We start from the raw sequence: 17443 nt of genomic DNA on the forward strand, positions 1-17443 counted from the left end.
GTGGATTATCTGAAGAAATGGGACAATTTTTCTGGAAGAAAGAAACATACAGTATTGCTGTTGATTTTGTTTCCAATGAAGGACAAACCTAATTTAAATCTATAATTATATTTGTTTGGCAGAAATGTAAGAGCTGAATAAAACCCAAGTATCTGCATCGCTTGACGCCATGCACTGGAGGTCGGAGAAAATATGTAATTTGAACTGAAATTAACATCACTGATATGTTGTCTGCACTTTTCAACTGTGAGAAAGAGTTTGCACACTCCCTCCTCCAAAACAACTTTGATGTTTGAACACTGCCTGTGGAAGAACATTTAGGCCTAGCAAAGCTCTGAAGTGTGTCGCTGGTGGCCCGGGGGCTTCCACAGATCTTTTAATGTGGTTGTATGAAATAAAATCAACATGGTATAGGGTCAGTGTTTGATGTACTGGAAGTGGCAAAGAGAGTTTAAAGAGGCTGAAGCCAAATACTGTATTAGCATCATTACGATTCCTCGCATCCACCTAGAATGTACTTTTCCAGCTCCTGCTGCAACAGCGGAATAACTAATAAAGTGTGTGTAAATTCAGCTGCATTATACAGAGAGAGCATCATGAGCCTTCCTCCCCTGCGGCTCACTCATGTCTGATGACAATAGTAATGATGTGCAGGCTATCTGCTGCCTCCTGCGGGCGGGCTCACAGTGGTACCGGCCATGTGATTGAGGAAGAAAACCACTCTAATCTCCTTACTGCAGCCTGCACAAACACACAGCAATGTGGTGGCAAACGAGATTGTAGACGCATTTAGCTTTGGTTACAAAACAAACCATAATAACGCACAATATGTGGTGAGGATAATATCATAGGTTCTGCTTCTTGCAATTGAAATGAAAACATGGAGGGTATAAAAAAAAACTTGATTTAAAAGAAAAACAATGTTTTGCAAATAAATCAATAGTGTGGAATATTTGAGCGATTTAAAACAAACTTGATTCCGGAATTTGATTAAGGTATGATGCAGCCTTAGTTCTTTTTTAAATATAGTGTTGTTGGGGGGAACTAATTCATTAGAATAAACCGATGCTGTGAAAATAGCATGATGCATCTGTCAGGCTCACACATGCGCCTGTTCGCTCTGCCCGCTCACTCCGGTGATGTGCTGCAGCTGATTGGCTGCTAAACATACCAGCAGCTGTGTGCGCGCTGTGATTGGCTGCGGCTCTCCTGGCCATTACGTTATGCTTACTCCACACACACAGGCAGTTTGAGAGAGGGAAGACGTAATGGTTTGATTCCCTGTGCACTTGCAATGGTCGTCGTTCTGACATTACTCGGCAAATTCTTTAACCGGGAGGTTAAATGAAGGTACGTGATTCAGCTGCAGGTTGTTTTACGCTCTGGACCCTCTTACGATGCAGATTTAAGGTTGATTTACGCACGATGCTGCACCGAGAGGCAGGGAATACCTTCAGCGTAATGCCAATTAAATGTGTTTGTGTGCACTTAATGTAATTACATCCACAGGCTTGCGTTTAAATGCAGCATCCACTGTTTTGGTTCAACTTGACAGCATGACATCTTCTCGCCGGTGCCCTTCTCTTTCAGTAAGATTTTTTTATTTATTTCCCCGGCTAGCTTGCAAGCCTTCTCCTGCAGTTTTCTGGATAAACAGGAGGTACAGTGTGTAGCCTTTTTAACGAGCTCGCTGTGACCCCAGTTTGATAGTTCAATGGACTAAAGCCTCTGGAGCGACGTCCATTCATGGTCAGGCTGTTAATCCGGTCTAATGAGATAGAGACTGCGGCCAGAGAGAGGGGGAGTGCGGGGATGTTTGGAGATGTCTCGGTGTGCAGAGGGACAGATTCTCCTCTCAGGTCCGAGTCAGGAGCCTCCTTCCTCTCTGTGGAGTGTGTGTGTTTGCTGCAGCACAGGGAAAGGTGATGATGCTGTCTGGCAGCTCAGGAAGGATAATGATGAAGATGATGGCGATGATGTCATTGGCGGTGGTGGCGCGGTAGGTTTGTAGTGACAGTCACTGTGAGAGTTGAGGTGAAGGCATGAAGACTGCTGCTACCACCATCATCATCATCATCATCATCATCATCTTCAGTGTTGTGTACAACACAATATGAAGAGCAGGCTAATCACTTGTTATTGCAGTTAACCTGTGCTGATTGAATGCCTCATATTTATCTCTCCATCAATTTAGACTTGTGGATAATGTCCCCATTTTGCAAATAAAAACCTCTCTTATTGCAAAGTAAATAAGTAAATGTACTCCCAAATACTTATCCTGAGCACTGTTTTGAAATACAGGTTTGTATACTGCGTGACCTTTCACTATGCTGCATTTCATAATAAAGTATTGTGATTTGTGTGCCAGAGGATTCTCCCAAGCAGCTGATGCAAGCGTATCCCACTCCTCAGCTCTGGCTTTCAGGTTGGTTTTACATTCTAGATGTAAACAATGTATCTGGAGTTAAAGGAGGAAAAAGTATCTCAAGGCCAGTTAGTGTGATGTTGATTTTAATTCAGCATCAAGCATTTCAGCTAAAAATGTAGTATTGGTAAAAATGTTACTTTAGTGTTTTGGTTCTCACAAACATGTTTAGGTTTAAGATTCAAGGCTTTATTGTCATGTGCACATTAGCTACAGTGTAGATATGGCAAAGAAAAAAGTAGGTCACAGGCTCCTCCAACAGTGCAACACGACTGAATGAATATATATATATCTATCTATAGGACATAAGAACAAATAAAACCGAGAAAATTGTGCAAGAGAATGTTTTGAGATGTGCAAGTAAATACAAATAAAATAGAAATAGAATATAGTATATTAGATAAAGAATTTACAAGATGCAAACAGATGAATGTTTATGGATGTTTGAATGTTTATGGTTGGATTTATACTTGTAATTCGTACAAAAGGCTTCTAATCTGGCTGGCTTCTAAAAACATTTACAAAACTCCCATAGTAGCATCCTATTATTCATTTTTAATTAATTTGATTTTACATGTAAAACGTACAGGGAGCTCTTACAATCTAATGCAGTGGAGAGAATAAACATGATAGCGATATATGAAGCTTCAATGATTTGCTGCAATCGCATTCAACATGATTTTCTGCTGCTCAAACTCAACAAAAAGTATCTTTGATTACACACAATGCAACAATAATGTAACACTGAATGGATGGACACAGTCTTCACAATGAATGATTACATTTTCATTCTGCAAATACCTCAAAACTTACTAGGTCAAGTACTTCAGTATTGTTTTTTTACATTATTGTTAAAGACAAGGGTGCTTAACTCCAGCAGACAGCGTCCTTGTGTCCAGGGGAAACAAACTGGACGTGATGTTTTATGGACTAATCTGGTTTAAATTGAAAAGCAGCTTTTCTGCCCCTGTTGAACAGACTTGTTGTTGGCTGAATTGTGTAAGCATACATCTCAAAGCGGGACGGACCACTGTGTTATCAATGTCAATTTAATCAGGGATAGACCTATAACTTATATATACGATTTTATATATAAATATGTTGTTTTTAAAACCCTCTTAACGTTTCATTTTCCATCCATCGTGGCTGTAAATACTCTGATGAATTCATAAGATGTAACACTAATGTAGCACAGTGGATCATGATTATTCCAAATGAGACTAAACTCCTTTAGGGCGGACTGCTAAAGTAGGTGAAGAAGTGTAAAGATACAAAAAGAGTCCAGGGGGCAAGGCAGATTTCTGGTGTTGTAAAATAGTCCAATCAGGGTTTGTTATTGCAGGATGATATCCGCAGCAGTTCTATATCTGTTTGTATTTCTGCACCATATTTTTTCTCTGGGCTAAATCCTCCGCTAGTCCTCCCCTGCATTTGGAGTGAATCGGTTATTTTGCAGACACAAATCCGAACTTGGCTGCAGCAGCCTGACTTTCTGTGCATATCTCTCCAGACTTCATTGGATCAGCAGGCTGCAGCAGACTTCACTGAATATCATTTTGAGTGATGGCTCTTTTAGTGTTAGAGTTATAGTGCTGCTTTTTGGGGAGCCTTATTTTGGGGGGTAAGGAAGGGAGGGAGGACACTGTGCACCCTTCTATGTGCAAAAATATGACATCAATACAGTCTAATATTGTCAAATTCTAACAGCCATCGTTTAGTATTCCATAACTCGTATAGTATTCCATAACTAAGTCATAGAAAGCCTCATCATTGTTAGAAAAATAACAAAAGACAGTCATTAATACGATTATTGTTTATTGGTGGCATTACCCTCCAGTCTTAACACCGATGGAGCTGAATTAACTTTTCACAGTAGGAGTGACATTTCCAGATAGAAAAGATTCACTGCGAGAGAGAGAGGAAATGAAATGCCGAGAGAGAGACAGTGGATGATGGAAAGATAGTGGTAATGACTCTAAAATGTTCCATAGTGCACAGTTGTTGACACTGAATATTGCTTTTCGAGTATCAGTGGCAATATTAGATTCAGAGGATTTATTTTCAGTACCTTAATTATTAGGTGTTTTCATTGGATTAACCAAAAATATTCCTATCTATAAATTATATATAAATAATCATGAAAATGAATTAGTATGAGGGATGATTGAGGCTACATATCCCATAATGTAATTATAAAGCATATTTTATTAACGCCCTGCCTGCTAAATCGGTTATTTATCAAAGGACTCAACTCCAGTTTTAATGCAGGCTTCCTGTTAAAAAATGTAAGTCTCAAGCCAAAAGTGAAATAACATCATCAGACGAAATGACCCCAATGACATCATCAGGGGTGTTTTGTCTCAAAAAGCCTCCCCTAGAGCCACAAAACATTTCTTACAACTATTTAACAGGCTGTGTAGGACTCCTTGCAATGAGTAAACTAACCTTCATGTGCAAAAACGGTGGAGTACGTTGACAACGTACAGTTTTAAATTGCATTATGTATTTGGTCCCAAGCGTCCTTGGGTTTATGAAAGGTGCTATAAACATTTTAGTTATTATTTTTTGTATTCTCATTTTTTCAATCAACTACAAACCTTTTCAGAAGCAAATAACTCAAACGTCACTTGATGTTGTTTTCTCTGCTTATGAGTCAGACTGGTTTTAATTTGACTTTAACACCCGTGTATCATCACGCTTCATCAAGGCTCTTGTGCCAAACAGTTACACTTGTCTGTGTCAATGCAATTTGAGATTTTGATCCTGAAAAACTCATTTTATGATGCGAGATCACGTCCTGAATATTGCTAATTCTTCTCCGTTTTTGGCTTTTTCTATTTGAATACATAGCCTTCTTGTTGCCTACCCCCTCCGTCATTTTGTTTGTTTGTGCAAACTGGAGCTGGATTGTTATTTGATGTTGAGGATGGAGTAGCAGTGTGATGAAGTATCTCAAGTGTCACTCAAAAAGGGTCCAAAGGTGATTGAAATCCGAGAGGTAAATCATACTCCTATTGTAGCTGCAGAGAACTATAAATGCTACATATAAAAACAAAACAATGTGTGACGTTGGCTCCTCTCACTTGTTTCGGGACTCCCTGCCTGCAGAGCTTATGGTTTGCTAATTGAAGTGACACAGGGAAGTCGTGCTGCTGGCTTAGAGCCAGAGAACACGGATTTCACGGTCAGACTGCAGCGGCTCCTCGACCCGGAGAAAGCACTAAATAACTCTTTTAGTGGCTTCACTCAGGGAGGCTGTATCTAACTTGGGAGACTTTTTAGCAGCTGAACACCAGGTCAAGTTTACGCCATGGACAAACAAATAAAGATGTTTTAATGCATCATCGTTTTATTGTGCACATCAAAATTGCAGAGTTTATCAGGATAAAGTGAAATGTGGTAGATTCAACTAAGGACAATACGCGTGAAACCAAATATTCACAAAAAAGTAGTGCCGACACATTACAGAAAATAAAAAAATCCCAATATTGATAATATGTCTAACCTTTAAAGTGACTTTTTGAGCAGTAATGCCAACATTCACTTCTTCCTGCTTCTTAAATATTCCAGGGTTTAGGACTATTGGTCAGACTGAACAGCTATTTTAATGTCTGTTGATAAAAGTGACAATCCATCCAACGAAACATGGTTCATTTACAGTTTAATAACTCTTTTAACCTTTCAAATATCCATCCTGGCTGTTTTGCTGCCGAAGGGGCTTCCTCCTCCTTGCCGTGACTCCACATGTGCTTCGTTACTCAGATTACATAACGAACTCCACAGCAGATGGGTGAAGTCAGATCACAAGGTGTTTGTGACAAGTTGGAGCGAAGCGCTGCCTTAAGAAGCGCCGTGGCAGGACCCTGTGAATTCAATTGTTTTTCCGCATAGAGCCGGGAACCACAGAGGGCTTACATTATGCTCATGTCAGCTATTGATTCTGCAGGCCGGGGAACAACAGAAGACATATTCTCTCCTCGCTGCCCGCCCCCTCCCTCCTCCTCTCATCAGTATGCTCCAAGGAGCCGTGGCTCGCATCACGCCATCTTTGCTCCCTGTGTCTGGCCCTTCTTGTGGTCAGCAAGCACATCCGAAGCACTTTCACTGAGTAGGCTGAGCAAACTGACTTACAGCTGGTTCGCATGTTTCCTTAGGACACACAGGCAGCATTTGACCCTCACAAGTTATTTGTTTACACATCCTCTGCTTCTGTGTGGATTATTTGTCTATCTATCCTATTGTGCAAATTTACGCAGTGACTGGGACATTTCATCAGCAGCTCTTTGGAGATTGTCATTAATAGGAGCTTTTAGAGTCTAATCATCACTAACCTCAAAGACTGTTACAAAGCACTCTCAATAATGTGCTGCCCCTCCCCGCTCTCTTTCTCATTCACTTTCTTTTCACAAGGGAGCAGTTTTTGGTATTATTTAGCAAAGGACCGGTGTTATGCTTTAACTATCTGTACCATGATAATAATGTGAATATGTTACGAATAGCCAGGTGACGAAATACTGAATAAACCTGAAGTAAATATTTGCAAACGGCACACAAAAACGTACTCAATCTAACTCCTCTTGGAGATTTTGAACAAATGTGTTGGACAACCTTTCCACCATCAAGACACCAAATAAATAAACTAGTTTGGGAAAAACTGCATTTATCCCTCGAAAGACTGAGTTTTGGAGAAATGTGTAGGAAATGGTGCAAATATTCCTAAAGTACATGCCAGAAATCAGCTCTAATAACCCATCTCAAAGTTCTGTGATGGATGTCTCTAAATGTTTTGAATGTGAACTTATGTGTGTGTTTGTGTGTGTGCTCTGCAGGCAGGGGCATCGTCCATGTGGGCGTCATGCTGTGGGCTGCTGAACGAGGTGATGGGCACGGGCACGGTGCGGGCGCAGCAGCCGGGGTTCGGAGCCGGGGCCGGGCCCTTCCGCTTCGCCCCCAGCGCTGGGTACTCCACCTACCCCCCCACCGCCTCAGGGAGCGCCGGACAGCTGTGCAAAGCCTGCGGACTGGCCTTCTCCGTCTTCAGACGCAAGGTGAGCGGAAGAGAAGACGTGCCAGGGGGGGGGTTGTGTGGTATCAGATGATAGCGGTTTCACACGGTAAGATGTGATGGTGGTTGAAGACAAGGTTCAGAATATAATATTGAAAGACCCACCAGTGCATGTTTCAGCCTTTTTTAATACAAACCTTATTCACTGTACATTTTCCAAAAGAAAACGGATGATTTCACCTCATTCATTTTGCAGACGGTAAACCTGCTCGAGTAATCCTTCAGTCAACCTTTAGTCAGCCTTTTTCTGAATTATGTAATCATTGCGTGTAGTTGTGAGCAGGGACTCTCACTCGAGGTGCATTCAAGAAATCACTGACATTCATAATTGCTAAGTCACTTTTTGTACAGAGAACTTTTAAATGCAATTCAACGCAATGGTCGGCAGCCTTACAAGTCAGACCAGTCGCACAAAAAAAAAAGGATCTGAATAAATCCAAGCATGTTCCTTTAGGAAAAGGCACCATTTATATTCATAGTGGCATTTGCAGAGCCTGTGCACAGCTGAACATGGCAGAGTGTATCTGTCTGGCAGTCGCACACACTGAGACGCTGATGAAAAGCTGAAGCTTCCTGTCGGCACTGCTTCAAATTCGCTCTATCGTGATCCTCACACCAGTTGCCTATCTGATGGCAGGTCGACACACACACACACACACACACACACACACACACACACACTGTAGTGTAAGCAGGATATTTTCAAAGTGTGAAAGAGTAACGTGACGGGGGATTTAAAGCACATGATTGAAGAAAAGGTGTGTGTTGCAATGCAAATATGCTTCTGGTGGACCAGAGCACATTTGTTCACCAGTGATAAGAAAATGTTTACAGCCGTGGCTGACCTGCTTTCTGCCCGCTTGAAGTGTCAATCTACTCTGCTGCACTGTATCAGGAGACGGTGTGAAGCCTGTAAAATGTCAAACATCACTAGGAGCTATTTCTCTTTCCTTTACTCTTTCCCAGAAAATAACTGAGCCCATGCTGCTATTTCAGATGGGACTTAGTTTTGTGAGCCAAGGAGAAAAACTCAAAGATAGCAGACTCTAGGAAATACATAATTAACAATGTGGCTGTTTGGGGATATGATTGAAATCATTAATATAAATCAGATTTTTTTTGGCGGATATTTATTCGGATCGTAATAAAAAATACCCATCATGATTTCCCAAAGTACATTGCTAGTTTTATATAAATAAATCAGAAAGGAGAACATCTTCACATTTCAGAAGCTTTAGTATGATAGCTTAAAGAATTCAACCTTTAGTCATTTTCTGCTAAATGACTGGATTATTGGTTAATCAATATATAGTTTTCGCACTTGTATCAATATGTCAGTATATTCTCAAAAGAAGCATATAACAAGTCAATAAATAAGAACCATCTTTGTTCCCCTGTTGCAACCCGTCGGACAAAACTCTCTACACCTCAGTCATTCATATCGTTTTTAACTAAAGTTGGATTAAAATAATGCGCTGAACAAATGAAAATGAAGTCCTTATACCACTGAATCAGATCTGATCTTGAACAATCACCAAGCCATACTCAACACATTCTGCAAGTAAAACCTGTGTCGTTGATTATTGTGGTGCAAAAACAAGTGTTACTATCATTAGCAGAAGGAGCAGCTTCAGTCTTCACTGACAGTTTCATCATTTGGCCCATTTTTCACAGCTCAAATCAGTGAACTAGTTTTGAGTAGATGGTTCATTTATTAATCAAAAGTGACATGGAGAATAAATACTTGAATATGCTAACAGAACTCAGACATCAAGGCCTATTTAGAAATGATAAAAAACTGTTTCTGAAACCATTTGTGTTGCAAAGAAGAAAAAGTTGATCACATCTTGCTGTCTTTGCCTCTCCCTCTGCTGGGAAATTACTGAATGTACTCTTCCAATATCAGAGTACACATGATAACAAAGGCCCTACGTAGCTGTGTACACGACAGGATGTATGATTGATTACTCAGAAGAGCGTCAGGACACACTGTTTTAGGCATATGATAGCTATGTGACAACGATTAACATGATGATTCAGCCTCTATGGAGATAGACATATGACAAGCATGATCATTTCTAACGTGGGTCTTAGCTAATCTAAACTAAACATTGAATACTGCTTTGAACCGGTATTCCTCCATCTTGTGACTGTGTAACACCCTCTCTTGTATAAAAGCATGTGAAGGACACTGTTCAGGAACTAGTTGTATCAAATGCTCTGTATGTGATGACTACTTCCATTCTGGAGAGGATAATAAATACATGTATCCTGATATTGAAGCTCAAGCCGGTGACGAGTGATATTTTTTGGTCTCTTTTCTGCTGTAACAACATAAATGTCCCCTCTGTGGGACTAATAAAGGTATTCTGATACGATACGATAATACTTTATTGGTCAGATCAAGTCTGAAATGTAACATCAATATAGACAAATATCAAGACACAATACATGAAAAACAAACATCAAAACATTTAACACAACATCACAATCACTGAGAGAATACCTTTTCAAAGACCCTTTAGCGTTCATTTGATCTGGGATGGAGCTCTCTTTTTACTGTGAGGATTGACTGATGCACAAATGATGCTTCAGTCTGACTTTATTGAATCGTGGGACCCTGTATCTCCGATTAGATGGTAGAAGTTATTCGCTGTTCAGAACATGGTTTGGGTCGGAGATTGATGTTGTTGGACAGCCTCACTAGGTTATTATGATATACTGAGTCATAAAGTCTCTGACAGGGTTGACCAACAATCTTTGATTTTTAACAGGTGGAGCAGTTGATTCTGATTCTGATTGTCTAACACCCTCCAACAGCACATCTGCTGTGACTGCAAGAAGAGTTTCTGCGCCCTGTGCTCGGTGCTGCAGGAGGAGCTGCGCTGCTGCTCCACCTGCCACCTGCTCCGCAGCACCGCCTTCCAGAGGCCGCGGCTCATGCAGCTCCGCGTCAAAGACCTACGGCAGTACCTGCTGCTGCGCAACATCTCCACAGACACCTGCAGGGAGAAAGAGGACCTGGTGGACCTGGTGCTGTGTCATCAGGGGACGAGAGAAACCTCCACACCGGGGGAGGGGGAGGGAGAGGACGAGGAGGAGGAGGATGAGGAGGAGGAGGACGAGGAGGACACACATGAGGATGACGCAGAGGAGGATGAGGAGGAAGACGAAGGGGAGGAGGACACAGACAGTCTGCACTCGCTCCCCCACTCGCGGCCCACCTCCCCCCCCTCCGCCACACGCTCCGCCTCCGAACAGTCGGCCCTCTCCGCCTCTCAGGGAGACGTCCTCAGCCCCAGTGACAGCTCAGGGACCAGCCAGGTGAGAGACTGAGGCTCAGTGCGTGTCTGCATATAGACAACACTGTGCAGACACACACACACACACACGCTCACTCGTTATCTAATTTGCATACGCCAAACTTCCTTCACATCTGTCCTCATTATATCCAAGATAATTAATTTCAAAGGTGAAATCTGCTTATTTACATGTGTCAGTGTGAAGTCAGGAGAAGACTTCTTCCTTTTGACTGCCTGACAAACAAATGCCCTCTTTCCTTAGAAGTTGTTTCCTTCATTTTGTTTAACACTTTATTGTGCTTGCTTTTTGCTATCTTCTTCGTTTGAATAGTCTTGAGGTGCTTTGCTCGGAATGGAGTTTTTTACTCAACATTCCAGTAGATTTCTTTCCCACATTAATATTATACAAGCCCAGATTTACTGAGATGCTATACGATTGCGTAGAATGTGCACATGACAGCTGGAAACAGCTGGTGTGTGTGTGTGTGTGTGTGTGTGTGTGTGTGTGTGTGTGTGTGTGTGTGTGTGTGTGTGTGTGTGTGTGTGTGTGTGTGTGTGTGTGTGTGTGTGTGTGTGTGTGTGTGTGTGTGTCAGACCAGCCAGCGATGCAGCTTAAGCCCTTTGCTTTTTTTAGGTCTTGTACACAGGCTGAGTCTGTTATGTAACGGGTGCACAGGTTCAGAACTCCCCACAGCATCACAGCTGCAGCACAGCATGACAAACACTACAGTACATCCTCTTATCCCTTATAGATCATCTCTTCCTCCTTCTCCTAGTTTGTGATAGACTTTCAGATTCTTGTGGGTTATTCATGTTTATAGCCCAAGATACATACAGTAAGTGTGAAAATCACTGCCAACCATCCCTTCAACAAGGAATCAAAAATATGTATATCAATTGACTTGTTAGTATTTACTGAAACATAAAATCAATCGGCAAATTGCCTAAGGTCTTCTAGATTTTAAACTGAAATATGAATATAAAATAATCCTAATTACCATACTTGGATTCATAGTTTTGCAATGTTTCTTTGTTTTTTTAACTCCTTCATCATTCTTTTAAAACGCTTTTAATTTTCCAATGTAAACCCTAATCAACCAGATTACTGGAAAGGGACACATTTAATATAATTTAATTTGAAATAAGATATTGTAAACTGTATTTGTCTATATTTAAACAGCTTTTTAAAACTGACATTAATTTAGTGTGTATGACACATTTGAATGCAAATGGTAAAATACTAATCACGTGATATATGGTGCTGTTTTTAGTATGAAGTCAGTTTTTCTTGTTTTTAAGTATTTCGCTGTAAACTACTGCAATAAAAGGAAGAAATCTGGCTCATCTACATCTTCTATTTACACCCGGGTGAATATAATAATCCATGCCATTTCCTACCGGGTGAATATAGTAAACCATGCTATTTGCCCGGATGAATATATATATATATATAGATATTTTTATTCATTGGGNATGCACGGGTATTCAATTGCATTTCAAAGAGGTCCAGTAAGAGAAAATGTAATTAAATGCTCTGTTTTCGCTGTCTACCTTCCGCCATTTGAAATTACTCCGACTGTTTCTCTCCTCTTGTCGTGTGTTTGAATCTATCGTGCTGACTGCACCGATTTGATTGGCTGAGTAGCGTCACCTCCTTAAAACATTAAACAATAACTTTTTTAAACCTTTTTATTTTTATGTTTTAAACATATTGTATAAAACTCCCCCACTACTTGGACTATTCCTTGCACCCCTCTAGAATAAGCCCGAATGGTCTTTGCATCAGTAACGTGCACTTGTTATTATAACAAGATCGCAAGGACGCTGATCGGAAAATTGAGTGTTGTTCAGTTTGTGTGTTGTGGAACATGCGTGTCCGTGCATGAAAATATACCACACACCCAATTACAATTGCATGTTCAATTCACTACCCTGGAAGTTAATACAGTTGTTAAAGTTGGAACAGCCTGTGGACAGCCGTTCTTCCTTGTATGTCAGTCGCCGACACCTTCTTACAGAGGACAGGCACATCTAGCTGCAGCACGACCCGTATATTTCCGCACGCCGTGTTGTCAAGACATTTTTTTTTTTTTACATTTTCAACATCGTGGATACATCCTTATATGCTCCCGGTAACACACTGAACGTCAACTTTGCCTCCTTATTACACTCACCCATACTTTAGTGGGAACAATGAGTCTGCGTCTTTGATGCACACAGGAATAAACGCAGATCATACTCTGGCTGCAGCATTTACCGGTACTTGCTTTTGATCAAAGTCAATGCGGAAAACCTGCACTCACACAGGTAGGTGGAGGTGAAGGGAATGAGCACTTTTACAGCCTTTTTGGCGAGGTGGGGGAACTCGGTCTCCACAGACAGCCACAAGTGTCACTTTACTCGTCTTTTTCTCGTTCTTTTGTGTCTCACGCTACGCCTCCCCTGAAGCTCTCTGGCGCCCCCCAGGGGAAGCGCGCCTCACACTTTGAAAACCGCTGGTTTAGACTATGACAATGCTTTACATTTATATTGAACACTAATATTACCGTATTAAATCGACATGCAAGTGCAGTAAGCTCCCTCCTGTGATTTTAGTGATGGAAAACAACATTGTTTTAAGTTAAAGGCTTAATCGACTGTTTCCTGGACTAATATTTCTTTATTACTGCCTATTCTTATCTATAAAGTGGTTGCATATCCTCCACCTCTCTGCAACAGTGGAGTTGGAGGTAAGATGTTTTTATAAAAAGCCACCTTTTCCATCTCTTCCATGAACGCTAACCGTGCATTAATCATCTCATAGCAGTAAAGGCATGCCGCATCATTTGTACCCACTCGATGCTTTATATCCCCCTGCATATTATCACATTATGGTCATTTTCTCCTGCCTGATTCAGTTTCTCCACATTCAGTCACTCGTGTTTGTTTATTTTTAGAGGGCATCCTCTCATCCTGTCATTAATGCACCGTCTAAGAGCTTTTACTTCTCCATGAGCCATCATGTGACTTCAGTAGCAGCATGTCTCCTTCAGGTGTAATTACATTATTGAGCTTCATAGAGGCTCTTTTGTTGACATAAGAGGTTGAGGATCATATTAGCCCACTTGATATTCAGATATTTAGGGACAGCAGGCAGCTCCAATTATGTATAACCGTCGTACAAGATGGGAGCAGGAGCCAGATATAGGCCACTGAGCTCTCAGACAGCAATCAGACATTTAAAGGGGCCTTTAAATGCTATGGGGTTTTCCCTTTCTTGTAGTGTTTCATATATTTTGTGCATGTAAATGGTTTGCAAAGGCTAAAATCCCTGTGTGTTCCCCCCCCCCACCTGAAATCCCTCCATTGGACTCCTTGGTTTACTTTTAAAATAATGACATCACTTTGAAACACTGGCACTTCTATCGACTAGCGCTCCAACACATTGTACTTCATAGGCTAAGGGGCGGGACATCTCTAGGCGGTTGACCAATCACAACAGAGCTGGCCAGTTAACCAATCAGAACCATCATAATAGGGCCCCTTTGGTAACTTTAACCAGGTGCACTTCTCTGTTCTGATTGCTTGGTTTGTAAAAGTAACATGTCAGTTATTTTAAACATTTAACATAGTTGTCCCATCCACCTTATTGGAAGACAAATATATTATCCTAGGTAAGTCACATCATTTAGTTTTCCATTTCTCCATGACCACCCCTCTACCATTAATATCTCACTTTGTTTGTGCAGTTACATTTTCCACTGCATGATGATGTTTTTCAACATGTTTAAAACACTACATTTCAATTTTATCCTGAGGAATTTGAACATAAATATACATTTGTTTGTATAACTACAATCCCACAATAGGCCTTACTGAAATAACACTGTGCTTGACTTCAGTGGATCAGATCAGTCATTTTTCAACGTAACTACCTTAATTGTTAAACTAACTGAGTTGTAACACCACCAGTGGTTTGGATTATTTCACAGTGAAGCCTAACATGTTCAAGGTGTGCACAAAGCAAGGGCACTTTTTCATAACAGTTATGTTTGGGAAAATGTTTTTACTAACCAACTGTGATACTAAATAACAGCTACAAACCTGTTGCAGTACAGGGATACATAAGAGAGGAACTGCTGCGGATAAACAAACAGTGATAAATCATGTTTATATTCATACTGCAGCAGCTTAACTTGGGTGTTGTTATACTGTACACCATCTGTATTTCTCTTGTAGTTTGACGACCCTGCAGAGACCCATTGTAACTGAAGAATAACTGTTTTCCATCCACAGATGGTGTCAAAGCTCAGCTGGCGGCTGATGATAACTTGTGTCGCATCTGCATGGATGCCATCATCGACTGCGTGCTGCTGGAATGTGGTCACATGGTAACCTGCACCAAATGTGGAAAGAGGATGAGCGAGTGCCCCATCTGCAGGCAGTATGTAGTGCGGGCCGTGCACGTCTTCAAGTCTTAAAACTCTGTGTGTGAGCGTCGGAGCAGCCCTCAGGCGTGCACGCGCCAGAACCCTGAATTTCTCCCTGAGGATGAACTGCTGTGCATGACGCCTCGCAGGGCCTAAAGCTGCACGGGCGCCGGCAACTCCCCGGTGTTTGAAACCAGACTGGTGCCTCTGGCCTTCCTCGGTTTGTTTTTCCCCTCCTTACTAACTCATGTTCCAGACCCACTTCTCCTCCTGGCGGACCGTCATCAGCTGCACCGGGACACTCACTCTTTCTCTCTTTGGTCTGTTAAACACACAGTGGAAAGCCCTGCCATCACGTTCTGCTCTCTATTGGCTGTTGTTAGATTTTACTCACAGGAGAGGAGAGAAAGGGGAGGAGAGGAGGGGGTCCCACAGATACTTGAAGCGGATCGGATTGTTGTGTGCGGTGAAGAGGAGCAGAAAAATATAAGATCCCAGGGTTAGAGTCAATATGGTTTACACAGTCATGCCACATGACACCATGTTATCTCCCTCAGTGTTCTTATAGGATGTGCAATATCAGAAAAAAAAGAGACTTACATGTGTTTTTATTAAATGTGTATTTATTAATCCGAGCACCAGGTCATCTCGTCTCACACACAGGAGGGTGTAAGGTGCCAAACGTCATGCCTTTTTGATCGATATTTGGTTAGGATTTCACAGTTGATGCGTCGCATCGCCAGCAAGCTTGGTGTGATAGTTTACTCTGTTTTTTCTCAAATGAAATTTAGGAAAAAAAGGGTGTAATAGTAAATATTTGAACACTTTGCTGTGTGAAGGATGTGATTGTTATCTAAAAGTGCACAAACTTGAACGGAAAATAAACTCTTCTTGGTCACACCACAGGCTGCACTACATTCCTGTTACATGGCTTGAGTTGATTGGTAATTCAACTTATTTCAAAACAGCAGTTTGACAAAAAATATGAACTCAAGGCTCAATCAGTCACTTTTTACTAGGTTTTCAAATTTCACGGGCTTCATCAGCAGTAAAAGGTCAGCGTCCGTGATCTTAGGTCCATGACAGGAGATCCTCTGAATTGCCTCGTCCTTCTCCTGAGGAAGACCATGTGCTAATAAAAAGCTAATAGGTTAGCCTTGAGTGAAAGACTTTGTTTGTACTATTTTAATCTAGGAATCATCCCTCTTTAAATTTAAATAACTGCCACCAAGCAATACCATTTAGTTTCCGAGTCTACCAAGTGTCTTTTCTTTGTGTTGTCCGTTGACATGTGGAAATCCTAGGTAGTTGACAGGTGCTATTTCCTCTTTTCTGAGTGTGACATCAACAAACCCTTTGTCATGTTGTCGAGGCGTCCCTCCAAATATCACACAGTGAGAAGTAGAGGAAGCTTGGTTTACTTTAACCTGTTATGCAAAAGAAACATTTTGTTTTCTTGTCATGAGATCCATTTAACTCAGATGTCACTAAAATATCTGTGTGTACAGTATGCCTGTGGTACGTTTAAAAAAATAAATAAAAAAGCTGTTAAGTGGATCGCATAGGTAGCTTATATTGTTGTTTACTTATAATTCATTAAATGTATATTTTTCCATTCACTTGGGAGACAACATGATTTTAAAGTTATATTAAATTAAATCTACCGTTCTTCAGAATGTATCTACTGGTTTTGGTCGGATGGTTCCTCATTTATCTGATCGTGTTACACTCTCAAATAAAGTCGCGTCTGCCATGGTCGCGCTTTCTAGCACTTTTTGTCGTCGTCTGCTTCAGATCTGAACTCTGACACATGTACTGTAACCAACGCTGTAACTGTACATCTGTTTGTCGATGCTGCTGATTCTCAAAGATGTCATTCATGGGCAGCTACAGTACTTTCAGAGTAGGAGGTCATCATGAGCCGCACTCATAATCCTGGATCTTTATATTTTGGAATGTTGAACCTTTTTATTTTGGGAAAATGATTTATTAGATTCAATAAAATGCAGTACTACAAACAAGAAAGTAAAAATCTGCTTTTCATTTGTAAACGGCTTGATTTTGTTCACTTTGACAGTTGAGTGGTTGGCATTTGGTTAATTGTCACTTTTCTGATTTGCAGTGTTTCTTTTTATAATTATGTTTCTTACTTAAAGGGCCCTATTATGTTCATTTTCAGGATTCATATTTGTATTCTGTGGCTATACTGGGACATGTTTAAAATCTTTGAATGTTCAAAAAG

General features: G+C 41.0%; 1 protein-coding gene across 1 annotated transcript; it reads left to right on the forward strand.

Moving 5' to 3' along the window:
* The first annotated feature begins 1249 nt into the window (after positions 1–1249).
* On the forward strand, positions 1250–15686 carry rnf34b (ring finger protein 34b). Its single transcript, XM_010780370.1, has 5 exons — positions 1250–1350; positions 7255–7473; positions 10311–10821; positions 13480–13521; positions 15068–15686. Exons 1-5 carry the CDS (start codon positions 1345–1347, stop codon positions 15250–15252), a joined length of 963 nt encoding a protein of 320 aa, XP_010778672.1. The 5' UTR covers positions 1250–1344; the 3' UTR covers positions 15253–15686.
* The last annotated feature ends 1757 nt before the right edge of the window (positions 15687–17443 follow it).

Source organism: Notothenia coriiceps, unplaced genomic scaffold, assembly GCF_000735185.1.
Source record: "Notothenia coriiceps isolate Sejong01 unplaced genomic scaffold, NC01 NC01_scaffold00000464, whole genome shotgun sequence".
NCBI lineage: Eukaryota > Metazoa > Chordata > Actinopteri > Perciformes > Nototheniidae > Notothenia > Notothenia coriiceps.